At 37.2% G+C, this 20,227-nt stretch overlaps 1 protein-coding gene across 1 annotated transcript; it reads left to right on the top strand.

The window, feature by feature from the left end:
- The first annotated feature begins 8,337 nt into the window (after positions 1-8,337).
- Positions 8,338-9,081, top strand: LOC107818720 (uncharacterized). The gene has a single exon (XM_016644756.2). It carries the CDS (start codon positions 8,473-8,475, stop codon positions 8,854-8,856), a length of 384 nt encoding a protein of 127 aa, XP_016500242.1. The 5' UTR covers positions 8,338-8,472; the 3' UTR covers positions 8,857-9,081.
- The last annotated feature ends 11,146 nt before the right edge of the window (positions 9,082-20,227 follow it).

Here is a 20,227-nt window from a genome sequence, read left to right on the forward strand (position 1 = left end):
ATAAAATACTCTTATGAAATCATACGTAATAATTTATAAGAAGGCAGTATATCTACGAGTTTTCCTGACTTGAACTGTGGCGACCTATCTGGTGAGGTCCATTATATATACTCCGATTGAAGAGGTAATTACTAACTGAGAGTTTGAGTTATTACTGAGATGAGAATTTTACCACATATTTACACTTGTTGTTTCGTTTATTTTTTTCTGACTCACATCTGTTTATTTCTATTGTATCTGTCTTATTGGACCACTAGTAAGTGTTGATGTCGACCCTCATCACTACTTCTCCAGGGTTAGGCTAGATACTTACTGGGTATACGTTGATTTACATACTCATGCTACACTTGCTGCACCTTTTGTGTAGGTACATATATGCCTGGTGGTATTTTGGGCGCCGAGGCGCGACTATTGCGGGGACTTTACCGTGAGTTGCATTTCATGTTACAATCCGCAGCCTGCAGAGTCTTCATCAGAGTTATTTATATTCTCCTGTATAATTTGTATTCTAGATAGATGCTGCATTTTATTATATTTCCTAGTTGATGCTCATGCATTTGTGACTCCGAGTTTTGGGGGTTCCTACGGGTTGTTCATTATTGTAGTTCGTGTAAATATTATTATTTACCCTGTAAATTCTACTTCATACTATTTAATTAATAAAAATTATGATTTCAAAGTACTAAAATGAGTAATTTAGTGATAGATCACCATTGACTTGTATGACGGCGGTGTTAGGCGCCACCACGACCTTTAGTGGATTTTGGGTTGTGACACTATCACTAATTCATCACTCACTACGATCGCACCATGGTTTTGTTATCTCTAATACCGCCTTCAAACCCTCCCTATTGATCTCTCACATACATTAGGAGTGATGTTGTTCAACAACTACCTAAATGCGTATTCTCTCTCGAGCAGTACACACTAAATAGTCACAGTCAATTGATAGCCATTCAATCAACAACAACAAATACATAGCTGAACAAGTAGAGAAATCCAACGGCTCAATTATATAAAAAATATAACAAGAATTCATCCTCCAAAAAATTCCATCAAAACACTAGATAAGAAATTAGCTATTCATGCTAGTATGTAAAAATACAACACTAGAATTCATAACAATGGAAAAATGGGAAGAAAGAGGAAAAAACGTGAAGTTGAATCCTTCTCCTTGCTCCAAGCATGTTCTTGCCTCACCAAAGTCTTCTCTCTCTCCAAAGTGGTGTCTCTCACTTCAACATCACGTTTTAGGATGTATTTATAGCGACTAGAGTTTGTATGGGGTGGACTTTCCTTCTCCTATTTCGGATTGGAAAAACTGATTTTTTCTGCTCCGGTCCCGATTTGGCGAAGTGAACCTCGCTTCGCTGTCCGGGACTTTCCTGGTTTCTTCTGCTCTGGTCCCGGTCTGGCGAAGTGAACCTCACTTCACTGTCAGGGACTTTTCTTTTCTGCTCTTTTTTCCCCAATTTTTCTCTAATTTGATCCTTTTTTGCATAAGTTGATTTCTACACATAAAAATATGTAATGAGTATATTTTCACTTCAAAAGCGGTGTGAACTCCCGCAATTCACATAAGAAATAACACACAAACACACTCAAAACATGCACTTTTCATCCTTTATCACGACCCTACACTTAAACTCTTGCTCGTCCTCGAGCAACTTAAAATTAAGCGCAGAGGCATGAAATACCTTTCAAAATATACTCAGGCATCATACCAATAACAATGGTTTATATCAACGCTTAAAACCCAACATATGTACTCTTCATACATTTTATCAAGTTTTAAACTCATGCCAAGATTATTTAAAATATTCTTGTGACTCTTTCTAACATTCTTGCCTCAAAACTTGACTCCAATCCATTGCACACTATGGCTCGCTCTTTGTGTTAACTCAAAAATGAAGGTCTTTACAAATCCTTTGCAAATCATGTACCCTCACCAACAAACCATAGAGAAAGCAGTCCACACACTCAATATAAGTTCAAGTATATTTTAAGGACTCTCAAATCGGAAGAATTTTCTCATTCTCACAAAGAAACTCTTATGCCACCAAAGTTCGTACCATAGGCTTGCCCGTAGTATAAGTCTCTACTAATTTAAGCTTGCAACGTCTAGGATCAAGTAGGAATTTATAGGTTGTAATGTAGGCTAAGGGACAAGTAGGATATGTTTGAGAAAATAGTTACTAACCCTCCTAAGATTTTTAATACACTGCACTTCACTTTCAAACACCTTCTTGTCATGACCAATTCAATGTCTTGCCATGGAACCATACACATTTAGGCCCTTCTTCATTAAGCACATCAACATATAGATATTTGCTAGCCTAGACAAAGATATGGAGGTGTTATTTTTATTTTTGTTTTTCACTCTCCTTAACTTGGTATTTCTGGCTAGTACTTTTTTTTTAATACACAAGTGAACCTTGTTGGCCTTTTTATGGTTCCACTCAAAAGCTATCCATTCTCTTTCTTTACTCTTCTAGCTACTTAAGTGCTTTCAGAGATAAAGGTTTAACAATATTTGATAAAGAACAAATGGGATTCGGCTTGTAATGTGATTGTCAAAGAAAAGATCTACATGCTCAAAAGGGGTGACTATGGATAATATTAGCATTGGTAGGCAAATGAGCTAAATGGTCAATTAAAGAAAGCCTATATCACTTCCCAAACTTACAAGACTTAATTATTTCGCTTTGACTCACACACGGGGCAAGTTCTAGACTAGCAAGGATGAGTACACCAAAATCTCACCTCACACAATGCACATGACTCACTCAGGATGACTCGAACCCGACTCTCAAGTTAAAGCACCAACACAATCATCATAAAATTTAAGCACACAAGAATTAGTCACAAGAGTCAAATATGAGCCTCGGTGTCAAAAGAAAGCCACACATATTTTCAAGGCATGTAATTACAAAGACCATGAAGAAAGTACTTAGTTCAAATGCTCCAGACCTAAGCCCCGATATAAAACATGTGAAAAGCTCAAATTACTCAAGCTTCTTCTCATTCCATTATCAATTCAAAAAAAAACTTTTTTGTGTTTTTCGTTGGACTTTGAACCCTCAAGAAAACTGTCTAGGAAGTCTATCGTTGGAAAAGGCCCAAAACTTTATAAAATCTTACCTAAAAAAATGCTACCCAGTTCAAAGAGTCATCCTTTGGAAAAGAACCATGGCCATAAGAAAAACTAAGATGGATTATTTTTACCAATTATTTTTTTTTTCAACACACCTAAAATAGGATAGAAAATCACCCAAACACTCTCTTCACCACACACTTAAAATTGTGCATGTCCCAAATGCACAACCATAAATACAAGAGGTTAAAAGAAACTCTCTGGTAGGCAAAAGCCGAAGCATTAGCAGCTTATGGGGTACTCAGACTTCTCACATACTTGGTTCTTTGTGCGGGCATCCCACACTTAGTTCTAACTATCTCATTTGCTTTTGCTTTCTTCCAATAGCCTTGCTTTCCATGCTCCTAGAGAAATAAAAAACAACACTACAAAAATAATATAATAATTTAAAAAAAAAGAAAAAAAAAAGCAGTAAAGTTGGGTTGCCTCCCAACAAGTGCTTGATTTAATGTCGCGATACGACGTGAATCACTTTCTGCCTCCACTTCGAACTTATAAATTGGACCCCAAGTTTTGATACTGCTCTATGATCATGCTCTTGGGGCGATATAAATTATTGCGAGCCAAAAATTAAATAATTCTTTATGTACTTTTTGACTTTCAACCGAGGAGTGTCATTTTGCCTAGACGGCTTTGAAAATTTCAGAATATATGGCTCATTTACCTTTTCCTTTAACTCTTGCATTGGCTCATACAGATCAATTTCCATATCTTCTTCAGAACATAATGTCGAAAAATACTTGGAGTGAGGACCAATGAGCTCAAATTGAAAATTCAACTTGTTATCGACCTCATTTTCTTGCCACAAACTAGAATCAATTAAAATTGCATCGGTAAGGTCCTCAATTGACTCCAATACTATTTCTTCAATATCGACATCATCAAATTCTAGTTGGTTGGTTTGGTCGTATTCTTCTCTCAACTCCTCCATTATAATGTCAATTTATGCCACTAATTCATCCTCTTCTTGGCTACTATCCACAATGTCAGCTTATTGTGTTTTATAAGGTTAAACTAGTTGACTCACTTGAGCCTCCAAATTTCGAATAGTTACCTCTTACCTTTCTATTTGTAGTGGTTTCTCATTATATTATTTCACAAGGCACTTAAACATATCCATGATCTCCTTCTAGTCAGCTTCCTCGGGTTCTTTGTTCCTGTTAACCTCACAAGAGAAAGTAGAACCATCATAGTAAGGGGTTGGGGGGGGGGAGGGGAGGGGGGGGGGGGATAAGAAATACAAGCACAACCATAAAAGTGACCATCTTGACCACCACAAATGTCACATACATTCCACACGTAAGATTGAGTTGGTGCACATAACTTGCTCTCGGAAATATTTTGACAATTTTGCCACATGTGGTTTTCTCCACAATAAACATTAGGAAGATCAATAGTAGAATTACTAACATCGAAACTCCTATAATTCCAAGATTCCATGTTTCTCAAATAAACAAGTAAAACTAAAAAAAAATCAAATACTAAAACAACAAAATAAAAGTTGAAACTTGAAACCTAGAAATATATACGCCTACAACTACACCGTTGGTTCCCCGGCAACGATGCCAAAATTTGATCACACCCAACTCTAGTCCTAAAAAGGATAAGCTTTCACCGCAAATATAATCCGGTCTAAAAGTTCGGAGTCGAATCCCACAGAGAACTAAGGCTTAGCTACAACTGTTTAATATCACTAAGAAAACAAACTAGAACAATTCCTAAGTTATAAATATTAAGATTCTTATGTCTAACTAATTGACTAACAAATTATACTAAGGGTTGGAGACATGATTAAGGAGGTCTAGAGTTATGATTTTCCCAATTGTCGGAATCCTCCCCGCTATGTCTCCTATAATTTCGCCTAAGTATTCTCTACCGATTGTGAGTACTTTGCGTGTTGTAGCTCTCTCTCTCTCTCGAGCAACTATCATAATTTACTAGACGTATTCTCTCGAACTATCTTAGCTGGCACTAATTCACCGCTCACTACGATCACACCAAGGTTTTGTTATCTCTAATCTCGCCTTTAAACCCTCCGTATTGATCTCTCACATACGTTAGGAATGATGTTGTTCAACAACTACCTAAATGCGTACTCTTTCTCGAGCAGTACACACTAAATAGGCACAATCAATTGATGGTCATTCAATCAAGAGCAACAAACACATAGTTAAACAAGTAGAGAAATCCAACGACTCAATTATATAAAAACATAACAAGAATTCATCCTCCAAAAGGTTCGATCAAAACCCTAGATAAGAAATTAGCTATTCATGCTAGTATGTAAAAATACAACAGTAGAATTTATAACAATGGAAAAAATAGGAAAAAAGAGGAAACAACGTGAAGTTGAATCCTTCTCCTTGCTCCAAGCGTGTTCTTGCCTCCACAAAGTATTCCCTCTCTCCAAGGTGGTGTCTCTTGCTTCAAAATCACGTTTTAGGATGTATTTATAGCGACTAGGATTTGTATGGGGTGTACTTTCCTTCTCCTATTTTGGATTGGAAAATTTAATTTTTTTCTACTCCGGTCCCGGTCTGGCGAAGTGAACCTCGCTTCGATGTCCGGGACTTTCCTGGTTTCTTCTGTTCTAGTTCCGGTCTAGCGAAGCTCACTTCGCTATCCGAATAAGTTTGTTCCTACAAATAAAAAACACGTAATGAGCATATTTTCACTTCAAAAGCTGTGTGAACTCCCGCAATTCACAGTGAGAAATAACACACAAATACACTCAAAACATGCACTTTTCATCCTATATCACTTGACATGTTAACCAGTTCGATTACTATTAATTAGAGCTGACTATTTAATTTTAAACTTTTCATTCTTAACATGCATTCAAAAACTTTGAAGTTTTATAATACTAGGGATTCTCTACCATTTCTATTGATTACACATTCTTATAAATAGATTATAAAAACTCTTAAGAGGAATTTTCAGAAACTTTCTATAGCTATCATATACATAATTACTTCCTATAGCTACTATTCAGTTGTTACGGTAGTGTATTTGTTGTATTCGTGCTACTGTATTTATGAATACAGTAGCAAAAATTGCATAAAAACAGGGAAGTCCAGCCGTGCGCGTCTGTATCCGCTGTATTCGTGCTACTGTATTCATAAATACAATAGCGAAAAATCACCTAAAAAATAGGGGAATCCAATTTTTTAATAACGGAAAGAGGATCAATTAGCGTATATCACTCCTAATTTAACTCAACAAAATCAATTCTAAAAATATTTCGCTGCTACCGTGTTGTATTCCATGTATTCGTGCGACTGTATTTGTAAATACATTAAGGTAAAAAACAAGGATTACAAATGTTTATTTATGTATTTTATATATTCGCGCGAATGTATTTATAAATACAGTGAGGTAATCAGCCTAAAAATAGTGATTACAGGTGTTTAATAACGAAAAGCGCAATATTAAATTGTATTCAATTTCACTATATTGAATTCAGTTGTATTCAGACAACAAAAAATCAAGAAAATAGGGTGTATATCGTTCTATTCAATTTGACTGTATACATTATATTCAATTCACATATATTCACTATTATACATTGTATTCAATTCACCGTATTCAATTTGACTGTATTCAAACAACAAAAAATCATAAAACATAGTGATATTCGGATGTATTAAAAAAATACAGATCTTATACAAGAGAAGAAATAATGTATTTATACAAATAATACAATATATTTGAGTAAATTTGTACATAATACAATGTATTTGTATCATTGTATGTGACTAAATAGCAAAGAAAGTTCATCGGAGATGGTGTTTTCCGGCCAATCAAAATATTGTATACATTGTATTAAAACTAAAATGGAGACGGATAAAAATTCGACCCTCAAATCTTCTCCGGCGTAAACAATGTTACAATATCTATCGTTCATGTTACAGTACCCATGCTCTACTCGGATTTTCCGACATCATTTTAGCTCCCCGCGCAGTAGCCCTAGCCTCAGAGCGACGAGCTCTTCCTTGCTATGGAGGAATCTGATTTTGAAGAAAAGGTCCGTCTTTTCCCTCTTTCTCCCAAACAGTTTAGAAGTATTTTCAATTGCAGTAACCCAAGAGGATTCGGCCAGAGAATTCACGATTAGAAGCATGTATTTTGTTCAAAGAGAGAGAGAGAGAGAGAGAGAGAGAGAGAGAGAGAGAGAGAGAGAGAGAAGGAAGAAAATTTTTGTTGAGATTTTGAGAGAGAATCGTGTGTTAACTAAAACAAAGTGAGAAAAAACATAAATAGAGTATTTCACGCTAGTGTATACCATAAATACTTATTTTGTTATAAAATATAAAAGGTAGCTATAGAAAATAATATTTTAAAATAATTTTAATTTATAATAAATAGAGTATATATCTTTCCTATTGTAGGCAAAATTTTCAAACTCTCTCTTAACACAAATAACGACCTTAATGTAAGTGTATCGCAGAAGTATGCCTAATTCAATCATAAATAATCTAATCAAAATTTGTTATGGCAGAATTTGTTCCCATTTAGATATTCTATTTGGATCATATATGCTCCAACGGTCTTGTGAAAAAACATGAGGTGCTCAACCACTAGCTAGCCAAAGTCTTGGGACCCTCTTGCGTAGGGCATGAAACCCTTGTATTTTTTTTAAGTATATACAGATAATACATGCAACCAAAGGTAATAAATATTTCTATTATACCGTTAAGAGGCGTAGTGAGATGGTTGAATTCCTTTGTCCTTAACGAAAACACCCGAATTCGAGTTTCCGGACAACAACAACAATTCAGTAAAATCTCACTAGTGAAATTTAGAAAGAGTAGTGTGTACGCAGACTTTACCCCTACCGCGAGGGAGCGGAGAAGAGTTTCGGGAATGAACAACTTTTTGGTAAGAAGCATTTTACTTATTTACCAAACTTATTCAACGCGAATCTAAAGTAGCCGGATCACTGAGTTATGATTAGAAGATGCCTTAATAAAAAATAATAATTAACCTAAATAGCCATTTATCCAATTGCTTAAACTAAAAATCAGAGGATAATGTATAACATATATATAATTAGTATATATTATATGTATAATCGTGTATAATTTATATATACCGGCTACAAAAGTAAACAGTGAATCTAACCGGTTATTTATACAAAGATTCAAGAAATTAAGTCTTTCTACTATGTCCTGTCTATATATCAGGTAGCTCTCAAACCTTTCAATACACCTGCACAATACAAACTTCCTCAAAGACAACCTTTGAGTTCACTTTGTTCAAGAATTCTCTCCTCTATTTCTTAAAAGAAACAAATCCTAAGAGAGTCATCATCAGTAGTCATGGCTCTCTCACGTCCCATGATCTTTCTCTCCCTTTTCCTTACATTTGTAGCTCTTTCTGCTGCTCAATCTCCTATGATGGCCCCCACAATGCCACCATCTACCATGGCAATGCCACCAATGACTACCACTCCTCCACCAATGGCCGCCATGTCACCACCACCAATGGCCGCCATGTCACCACCACCAATGGCCACCATGTCACCACCACCAATGGCACCACCAGCTCCTATGGCACCCGGAATGGAACCCGTGGGATCAGAGCCAGCTGCACCGGGACCTATGAATGGTGGAATGGCTCCTCCTCCGTCTAATGGTTTTGTTCATGGAATTAGTAGCATGGCTATGGTAGCAATTCTTGGGAGTGTAGCACTTTTGTTCTAAATTTAATTTGGTCATTTTAATTTGCTTTCATATTGTTGTAGATTACAAATAATTTACTTATTTGTGTATTTATTTTGTTAAGCTCTTTGTATTGTTGATTTTGTGTGGAAGAGTGAGGAATTTGAGGACGTCTGGTTGGAGATTTATCAAATGTTACATGCTCTATGCGTAACATTTTGAACATTAGCTTAATAAGACACTATTCTCTCTTTCTTTCCTTTTAAATTTCTACTTCAATGCTACTTGTTCTTTTCATATGAAATTTCCAAGTTATAGGGTATTTAATTTGAGATCACTAGATTTGATGCAATATTTTAGTTTCCTAAGACTTAGGAGAGGGTTTCGTTAAATAATGTCTTTTTGCAATAATGGCTAGTGCTAATTAGCAATTTTCATGAGTTGAAATGAAAGAGAAAAGAATGGAATATAAGATAAGCAATTGGTGGTGGAATGATGATGAGGAAGAAAAGATAGGGTGCTAGCTAGCTGGAAGAATAAAGCTTTTTCTTTAGAGGGGGTAAGATTGGTGTGGATGAAAATTGATGAACTTATTTTGGGAAGAGGAAGATGTCCTTTTGGCACATCTTTTGTGTGTCAAAAGGAGAATGGGCTAATGTAGTGGCTGCACACAAGCATGGGTTGGTTGGTGAGGGTGGGGCTAAAGCAACAACAAAGGGACATAAACTAGATTGTGACATCCACATGGTATGTTATATGCCCCCTCCCCACTACTTTGGCAAATATACCATCCTAATGCCCAATCCTAAAAGGAGTATAGAAAGATATTGACTTAATACATACTCCATATATGACCTTATTGCTAAATTTCTTTTTATACGAGAAATGTTTTTACACACTAAATATTTTACGAAGTATGTTTAATACACACTATTTTTGCTCAAATATACTAAAATATTATATGGTGTGAACATCCGCATGCCATGCAGCATTTCACGTAGATTTCTTGCAGCTCAATTAAGTGGTTATTTGTTTGGTGGATGAGTTGTTAAATATAAAAAGATGTAAATATTATATTTCCTGTTCACACTAGAGAAATGAACCCAAAGGGTTAGGAGTATTGGATTAATTTCGACAAGAGAAAGGATGCCTTTTGACCTTTAAAGTAGCAGGTTAATTATAAGCATTGGATTCCATCTCAAAACCTAAAGGAGCATATGAGAATCAACAAAAACAATTTGTTATCTTTTGCTTCTTTTTTATCCTCAAAAAGGCCATATAAGAAGAAAGCTATCATCTGTCATTTTCAACGCCATGATGTGCCAAAATTTTCCGAGTTACTTTCATTCCTAATGCACCACAAAAAAAGTTCTGAGTTATCTTTGATTAAGAAGTTTGCTCCTTCCCGTTTAGGGAAATTTTCTAATCCTGATTATTTTTCAGGAGTACATTGTTTTGGCACTATGTTAAAACGAACTCATGGAAATGGTCAATTTATTAAAACATATATACCTCTTTTTCAATAATAAGCATAAGTATCCGAGTTCAGCCTTTTCTCATAGTAAAGCTTGAGATTGTAACCCATGAACATGCCAAATGGTAATAGGACTATAGGAGGATAAATACCTCACTGACCCTACTAAAGACCTTCCAAAGGCACCTTTGTACTAGTATATATAACTTTAATTTCCTAAAGATAACACCATTTTGGTGTAACATTAATGAAATATTTTGACTATATACAAAATGGAGCCGTAATAAATTCTTACCGCACTAAGTTTACATTAAATAAGGAGAATTGCAGTGAATGCTTATCCGGCTGGTGCTTGCATCAAATTATTCTATTTATCATAGTTAATTGATGGAAGAGGAGCCTTCGAGCAACGATTAAGTTGTGTTCGTGTGACCTATATAGGTCAGGGGTTCGAGCTGTTGAATCAGCCATTGATGCTTATATCAGTGTAAACTGCCTACATAACACTCCCGACTATGTGTGAACATGAAATACTTTATGCACCGAGTTGCCCCTTCATAATCAAAGTAAACTGATGATGTAAAACAATATGTACTAAGTAATCATAATATAGTGAAAGAGTGTGCTTAAAAGATACATGTTATATATATTCATAGGATGAATATAAATACAAGGTGTCGATAAGCTTTCTGCAAGGAATTAAACACACTTCCCTTGTGTGTAGACTTGAAAGTGGAACACATAATTCCGTTATGCTCCATCATTTCGTGACTAAACTCATATGTTGTAACATAATTAACAAGTGAACCCTTCATGCGTGTTTCTTTTTTGCTTTTTGTTTAATAAATCATCCGATCCAGACATAGACATAGCACCTGTGTGTGGATTTTTATTAATAATATCATACTGTATTTTTTGTTATATAAGACTAGGAAAAAGGAGAGGAAGTGGAAACCTTAGGGAAGGCTTGTGTAGTTCTCCCTTCTATAAATAGTGTTACTAGTCAACCTCTGCGAAGGTTTCAATTAAACAAGGGGGATGCTAAGGTAGAATCAATTCACCTCAAAATTGAACCTAGGCCCTCTTTAGGCTCATTATTTGAATGCTTCTAAAGATTTTTTATTAAAAAAAGCTGAGGGCAAAAATTAATTTAGCATCTTGAAGTAGAGAGACCAATAAAGGAGGTATTACCCCCGATCGAATTGACAAGTCAATTGGACTCAACAGTGAAGGAAGCTCGAAATTGCTAAAGGATTCTGTATCTCATGAAAATTGCTGTCAAAACTCTAACATGGGGAAAAATAAATTATTTCTTTCAGCAGCTTTTGACCTAGTTCTCCAAGATATATTACAGGTTCGAACCGTGGAAGTAGTCATGAACGTTTGTATTAGAGTAGGCTATCTACCTCATATCCCTTGAGATGCGTTACTTCTCCGAACCCTGCGTGAATGCGAAATGCTTTGTGTATCGGACTACAATTATTCAATTAACAAGTTCTCAATGTAAACTAAAATCGATAGAGGAGCATTCAATCTTTTAGGATAGCCTACACGCAAGTGGATGGATGAGATTGTTAGCTTGAATAACGTAAACATTGGTGAACATCCAATGCCCGAAAATCTAAGAGTTAATTACTCCGATCCATGAGGTATATTTACGGAGGATGAGGCAAAGCCTAATATCAGAGAGTCCGGAATCAAAGTGTGGTTCTTTTGGACTCAAAGAACCATAATATGTGAAAAAAAGATTGGGCACCATAATATGTATAGCGCGGTTATTCACCGCGCTATACCTTAACGGCACGTTTGTCCGTTAAGGTATAGTGTGGTCACTAACCGCGCTTTATTTGAACTTAAATGGGAGAAAAAGTATAGCGCTCATATGTACCGCGCTATAGTATAGCACGGTACATATGCGCGCTATATCTAGAAAAATAAACGGCCCTTCTCCTTCCCCACCAAACTAGTTAGCCTTCTTAAGTCGGTTGGAGCCCACCGGTCTCACAAAAAGTGTATATTCTCGGTCCCACATCGTATGTAAGGCGTTATCTCATAGTGGGTTGCTCGTTTCGGCTCCAAATCACCAAATCTTCAACTTTCCAAAAAGTTAAAATCGAGGTATTCCGACTTATTTTTTGTTAAAACTCATGTATAAAAAAATGCCTATTAGTTATTTTTTATTGTATTTTATGTTATTTCGTGATTGTTTTGTGATTTAATTAATTTGTTATTTTTTATCCGGATTATATTATTAGGGTGCTTAAAAAATTAGTAAAATAGAGAAATTGTTATTAGTTGTTATAAAAAATATTAATTAGTTATTTTTTATTGTGGTATATGTATTTTCGTGATTATTTTGTAATTAAATTAATTTATTATTTTTATCCGGATTAGATTATTTATGTGCGAAAAGATTAGTAAAATAGATAAATTATTATTTTAGGAATAATTAATCTTATTTAGATGTTATTGTTGTACATATATGAATATGTGACTTTAATGTTGTTTAGTTCCCTGTAATGTTATGTTGTACCCATAATTTTAATGTAGTGCTCGTGTTTGTAATGTAGTTCCCTTTCAACATAGTAAAATGTAGTGCCCTGTAGCGTAGTATCTTTATAGTTATTGAAATTAATCATTTAATTATCCGTTAAACCCAAAAATATTTGAAAAAAGCTGATAGTTCAAATACAAACTCTCTCGAATTCTAGTCAACAAATGTAAGAAAATAACATTAGAAAACAACAATATTTGTCAAACTAAGTATTGTTAAATAAATATTTAATAATTATATCTTGTATAGTTATAAAAATTAATTATTTAATTTTATTATAATAAAAAATAAGTGAGTAACAAACAAACATATAAAATAAGAAACAAGCATATAAAATAATAAACAAGCATATAAAATAATAAACTAAGATATAAAATAATAAACTAACATATAAAATAAGAAACTAACATATAAAATAAGAAACAAACATATAAAATAAGAAACTAACATATTAAATAATAAACAAACATATAAAATAGTAAACTAACATATAAAATAGTAAAAGTAACATATAAAATAATAAACTAACATATAAAATGATAAACCAACATATAAAATATAAAATTATAATATAGAAAATGTATCAACCTAGTTAACAATATAGTTAAAATATAGAATAAATTTTAATATTAAACATATTGCAATATATTTAAAGATGTTATGCAATTAAAAAGAAAAATACTTTAATTAATATTGCTCAATTTACAGTAGTCGTCATGGTGGTTCCGCCTGTGCATCCCGAACCTGCATCGCTAGAGCTATTGTTGCTACAGGCCGAGCATATGTCTTCATACATATGGGAGGGGCAGTGTTTGTCCCAGACATTCCGCGCTAGACAGATAGACGATATGTGGGAGTTCATTAGGGCCCACCCACTCCATCCATGTATAGTTAGACGCTTTCAAGATACGAGTTTCTATAGGATCATAGAGATCGGCCGGTTGTAGTTCTACTGGGGGTTGATCACGGCTATGATATAGCGGTGGCGACCAGAGACGTACACATTTTATTTACCCATCGGCGAGGCTACCATCACACTTCAGGACGTGGAGGTTCTTTCTGGGCTGCCGGTTGATGGATTACCTGTAGCTTTACCGCATGATGTTAGAGAATATATGGGATTGGATTACCTGCAGATGTTACAATGACTCACCGATTTCCAGCAAATGGAGGAGACTGCATTGAGTGGGCCCAGTCATTTGCAGTTGATGGCCGTCCGGCAGCATCTGGAGGCGATAAATGCGTACATTGTGGATAATACACCAGATCTTCTTATCGGCTGGTACAAAAGATTGGTGATGCTGCTGATGTTTGGTGGTGTATTTTTCCCGAACACTTCGAGAAACCTAGTTAGCTTGAGATTTCTTCATCATCTTGAGCGGCTAGATGATTTACCTGGTTATAGCTGGGGTGCAGCTGTTCTAGGTTACCTTTATAGGCAGATGTGTCGGGCGAGCATGGGTACCTAGAGAGACGTTGTCGGATTTTTGCCGTTGCTGCAGGTGAAAACATAGTCAATTCTTTTTATGATTATAACATACATAATAAAATAATAACATAAATTTTGCGTCCTCAATGAATATTAGGTTTGGTCTTGGGAGCGGTTCCTGCAGTTCCAGCCACCTCTACCACCCATCACTCCGGATGTATCACCTTCACCATTTTTCCCTTTAGATAGGAGGTGGGTTGATAGGCGAGGCTACGGATGCGAGGTCGAGGCTCGACATCATCTCCCCTATTACAGGGATTTGTTGGATTTGCTTGAAGGCGCGCAGGTATATGCATACTTAAGTATACTTGGCATGGCCTTATATGTGTTGCGTTTACCTACGATTCCTATTTTTTCTTAATAGTTCATATGGAGGTCATACAACGACGAGTAATAGCTGGTTTGCCTGATTATTGCTCGAGCGACCGAGTTATGTGGAGCTCTTCCGTCCTATTGACGTGTCTCAATATTGTCGAGCATCATGCCACCAACCGAGTCCTTTGCCAATTTGGTCGACTGCAGCTTGTACCTACTCGGCCTGCCTGGCTTAGGACACATTGCCAGCGAGATAATCGTTTCAGGGTTGACCAGACATACGTGGCCTGGCTAGAGGCACAGATTGAGATTTGGGACCGCAGAAAAGTAGTCGCAGGTGCGAGCTCGCAAGTGCGAGCAGGGGTGCGCTGAAGCGAGGAGCGCAGGTGCGGAAGATGCTTCGCAGGTGCGGAATCGCACCTATGCGAGAAGGAGCGCAGATGCGGGCAGAGGGTTGTTAGGCATTGGTCGCAGGTGTGAGGGAACATTTCGCACCTGCATGAGCGCATATGCGGATGGATGGGCGCAGAAGAGGAAACTGGGCAAGCGAGTGGAGTCCGCAAATGCGACGTTTTGCTCGTACAAACGGATGCGCAGGTGCGCAAATCATGTCCGCAGATGCGGAAATTGCTCGGGTAGAACCTTAAATTCGAGGGTTCAACATTTTCACCTATTTTCGAAATTTGGAGCTCGAGTTGGCGATTTTGGAGAGAAAATTTTCCACACAACTTGGAGTAAGTGTTCTTAACTCCCTTGTGATTATATTCCATGAATTAATCTTCATTTTTAGTATAAGATTATTAAATCTTCAAGAGAAATAGAAGGAAATTTCTATAATGTCACAAAACGAATTTTTCAATTTTGAATACCGATTTGGAGTTAGATTTTAGTGAAATTAGTGTGGTTGACCTTGTAATTGGATGTGTTGTCGTATTTTGTGAGTTTCGTTGGATTTCGAGATGTGGGCCCCACGAGTGATTTTTAGGGCTTAATTTCGGATTTTATGGAAAATATTAGCGTTTTGATATGGAATTAATTCTTATAAATTGTGTGGACTGAGTCAAATTATTGTGACTAGATTCGAGCCATTTTGAAATTGATACGCGCAGAATGGAATTTCTGGAGCATTGCTTAGCTTGCTCGACATTGGATTTGGCTTGTTCGAGGTAAGTAACTCTTCTAATCTTGGAGTTGAGGGTATGAACCCTGAATGTATGTATTTCGTGAATTGTTGGGAGGTGACGCACATGCTAGGTGACGGGCGTGTAGGGCGTGCACTATAGAAATTGTAACATAATTATTTCTGTGAAATTTTTTAGTTAAATAATCTTGGCATTTTCCATGCAGTTTTATGTGTTAAAGAAATTGAGCTGAAAAACATATTAAAAATCATGTTGAGGCTATGTGCCAGTATTATTAGGACCCACAGAGGTTATATTGCTGTGAATTATTTGTTTCAAATTGAAAATATATACTCAGCCATATTCATGTCATTACGCATCATATCTCAGTCTCTATTGTTATTGATTGATACATTATATCATCATTTTAGGCTATTTTTATGGCATTGTGAGCCCATGAGAGAGAGACTGGAGAGATTGATGGCTTAGTGAGGCCGAGGGCCTAATTGTGAGGATTATTATGATTGGAAATTGGATTACCTAATGGGATGTGTTAGGTGCCATCACGACTAGTTGGATTTTGGGTCGTGACAAGGTGGTACCAGAGCCCTAGGTTCATAGGTTCTACAAGTCATGAGCAAGTGTCTAGTAGAGTCTTGCAGATCGGTATGATGACGTCCATACTTATCTTCGAGAGGCTACAGGGCATTTAGGATATATACTTCCCATTTTGTTTTCCTTATCGTGCGAGATTGATTCAACTTGAGACATAAACTCTTTGAATTCCTTCCACGTATTCGTATACGCACATGAGCGCTCAGTATCAGCTGTGCATCGCCGACTTGTGATTCTATGAACGAGGTTCGAGGTGAGTATTCTGTGTTTTGGTGATGGACCAGTCTGGAGGACTTGAGGCCATGGTTAGACCGTAGCTTGAGCTCGGTAGCTTCAGTTGTAACCCGTACAGTTGGACTCATATGTCCAGTAATGACCCTACAGTGGAATTTGTGACTCGTTGAGTGGTGAAATGGCTTTGTGATGAGTCTGATGTAACTGTGGGATGTGTTACAATGATTTGAATGTGACAAGAAGTGTTTCCTTGAAATGTAAAAGAAGGCCATTGGGTGCTTGATTTTTGTTTTGATGTGACGTACAATCTCGAGTGTGAATATTTTGAAGGATCTTTCACGTTGTTAAATTGTAGGATAAATTATATTCTCATGTCTTGTTAATGAGTTTAGACTCATATAGACTAAGTTATTGCATAGTAATTATGACTACGAAAGGGTATAACAAAATACCAAATTGAGGCTAAGCAGGTGGGTTATCCCCTGCGGAGTAATCTATGTAGGAGTATTCCTGATGATGTGAGTAGAGAGTTTCTTTTCTGCCGACGGGGTGTATGGGTGGAGATTTGAATCTGAATCTGGTTGAGAAAGTTGACTTGTGTGTTAAGAGGATGAATACGAGCTTAGCGGATGATTGAGGTATTTTTATGGTTGGCGTTGTATAAACTTGGGAAGAAGTTTCGTTGGACCGATTGTGGTATTATGGCAGTAAGAGAGTATTGGTATTGTGAGTTATGAAATGTTTTAATCTCGGTCTTTGAGCCAAGTAGGGGAGTCTGCTATTGACAATTTGATTTCATGGTTAGGTGTTAAATTTTAATTTTGGTCTGAGGCATACTTGTGGATTAGTTATGACTTGCAGAGATGGAGTTCGAGAATGATTTGAGTAAACGAATTCTTGGATACGAGTTATATTGTACTTTATGAGTATGTGAAAATCATGGGGTGAGTGAGTTGTTATTTTCAAAATATGTAGTATACATGGAGTATGAATTTGATTGGGGTATTAGAGTAGAGTTACCTTCTTGAGTGTTGTTGTGCTAATGGGGCACGTGTCTTTTGACCCATTTGGGCTTGGCGACCTGCGTGTCTTGGTTGATTTAGAGAGATTCAACTCTGATGGCCTAATTATGTGCAAATGGATTCCAAAGCATTCTCGAGGTTTTCTACCACGGTTTGAGATGGGTATTTTCCTACCGGCCTGAGAAGCGTGTTGAGTATTGTGATTTTATATCGGACGGGATCAAATGGAAGGCTTCTGGCTGATCAGATATGTATTTTACTTGTGACTCAGAATGATTATGAGTTTCTCGTATTTTTCAAATGATGGCATGATAGATGCGGTGTGTTGTGTGGGATTAAGGTTGGCGTGTGCAAGGTCACGGTTTAGCCTTGAAAGGGAGGTCATAAATTCTTAGAGGAATGAACAGTTTTCGATGTTTAGATAAATGCTATAACTATTTGGTATTGCGTGAGTAGAGTGTACATTTCAGAAGGCGCACTATGTTTTGAATTATGGATATTTCATAGGTATTGCGGCATTTTTCCTGGTTGATCGACTGCTGATGTTCAAATTTTGCTTTGTGGCACAGAATAATTATAGAAGTTTTCCTCGTGGGATGATCGTGTAATGGAGAAGTGTTAGACATTCAGGCGGTGGAGTTGAGATCAGATATGGTGATTCGTGTGTTCTATGGATTTGGAGACTGGGAATTCCCACGAGTAGATTGTTCCGTGGTTGTGGACCGTAAAAACGTAGCCAAGGTTAGTCAGAAGATAGCATGTGTGGTGGTTCAATTATTGTGGACCCTCTGAGGGCTATTTGTCTATTTGTGGGTGACCAGAGTTGATTTGGGGGTCCATAGGTAGGCCCAATTAATATGTGTATTCTACACCGAGCCGGAATAGTTGGCTCCATACTGCTATTATTGAGGGATGCGTCATTCGGTTGATGTAGAACTTATTCGAGTTCTAAAATGATCTGTGAGTTACTCATTTATGCTACGAGGAGTTGTGATCCATTGGTTATGTGCACAGATGGTGCGGTTCTATTTGAGCCTTATAGCGGAATTTAAGCTTGAGTGTGATGAGTGGTATTGCATGATCGATTGCGTAATGGTTATGTTCTTTCAGGTTTTGTGTGGCATTTTTGTCATTTTCCTCTCTGTGGTTATTGATTTTGAGCGGGGTGGCTCAAGGTATATATTATGGACCAGTGTTTGGATGGGGTCACGCACTGCATCAGAGTTATGTTAAGGTATGAACCTTGTGTTAGTATCGGGTGATGGTTCTACGGTGTATGATAAATTTTTAGCATTTCGTTGTGGCGGTACTTGTTAATCTGGCGGGGCAGTTCTCTCATTTGAGTTATTTTCCATGACTAGGTACATTTGAATTACTGCGTATTGGTGCACAGATAGCACGGGTTGTGACTCTGATGTTATATTGGTATGACATGTCTATGGAACAATTGTGTTTAGTAATATAAGGTCATTGGACCTGGAATGGGTAGTATCAAGTTTGATTTCAGTTGTATTGTGTTGTCAAGCCTATATGGAATAGGGTGACGTGGGTTCACCCCCGGGTATGTGTGTGGTAAGATGGAACAGTTATTTGATGGCTTGGAAACAACTCTTGGCACGTTCGAGGACGAACGTATGTTTAAGTGAGGGAGAATGTAACAACCCGGCCGGTCGTTTTGAGTATTACAACCCTGTTTCGCCATTTACTTCTCAAATTGTACTTTACAGTTGTTGTGTGAATTGCCGAGGGTAATTGGTTCGGGTCCAGTGAGGTTTTGAAATGAATTGGAAGACTTAGTTCCAAAGTTTAAAGCTTAAGTTAAAATAGTGATCGGATGCGGACTTATGTGTAAATGACCTCGGATTCAAATTTTGATGATTCCAATAGATCCGTATGGTGATTTTGGACTTAGGAGCGTGTCCGAAAAATTATTTGGAGGTCCGTAGTGGAATTGAGCTTGAAATGTCGAAAGTTAAATTTTTGGGAAGTTTGACCAGGGGTTTGAATTTTTGATATCGGGGTCGGCATCCGATTTTGGAAATTTGAATAGGTCTGTAATGTAAAATTTGACTTGTGTGCAAAATTTGAGGTCAATCGGACGTGATTTGATAGGTTTTGGCGTCGTTTGTAGAGCTCGGAAATTTGGAAATTTACTAGGCTTGAATCCATATGTAGTTCGTATTTTTGAGGTTGTTAGGTATGATTTGAGACCTCGAGTAGGTCCGTGTTATGTTATGGAACTTTTTGGTATGTTCAGACGGGGACCCGAGGGCCTCGGGTGAGTTTCGGATGGATAACAGATTGATTTTTGAATTTGGAAGATTGCTGGAACGGAAGCCTTCTGGTGTAATCGCACCTGCGAAAAAGTAGTCGCAGGTGCGAGCTCGCAAGTGCGAGAAGTGGTGCGCTGAAGCGAGGTGCGTAGGTGCGGAAGATGCTTCGCAGGTGCAGAATCGCACCTGCGTGAGAAGGAGCGCAGATGCGGGGCAGAGGGTTGTTAGGCATTGGTCGCAGGTGCGGGGTAAAATTCCGCACCTGCGTGAGCGCAGATGTGGACGGATAGGCGCATAAGCGAAAACTGGGCAGGCA

The sequence above is a fragment of the Nicotiana tabacum genome, chromosome 23 (genome assembly GCF_000715075.1).
Source record: "Nicotiana tabacum cultivar K326 chromosome 23, ASM71507v2, whole genome shotgun sequence".
Taxonomy (NCBI): domain Eukaryota; kingdom Viridiplantae; phylum Streptophyta; class Magnoliopsida; order Solanales; family Solanaceae; genus Nicotiana; species Nicotiana tabacum.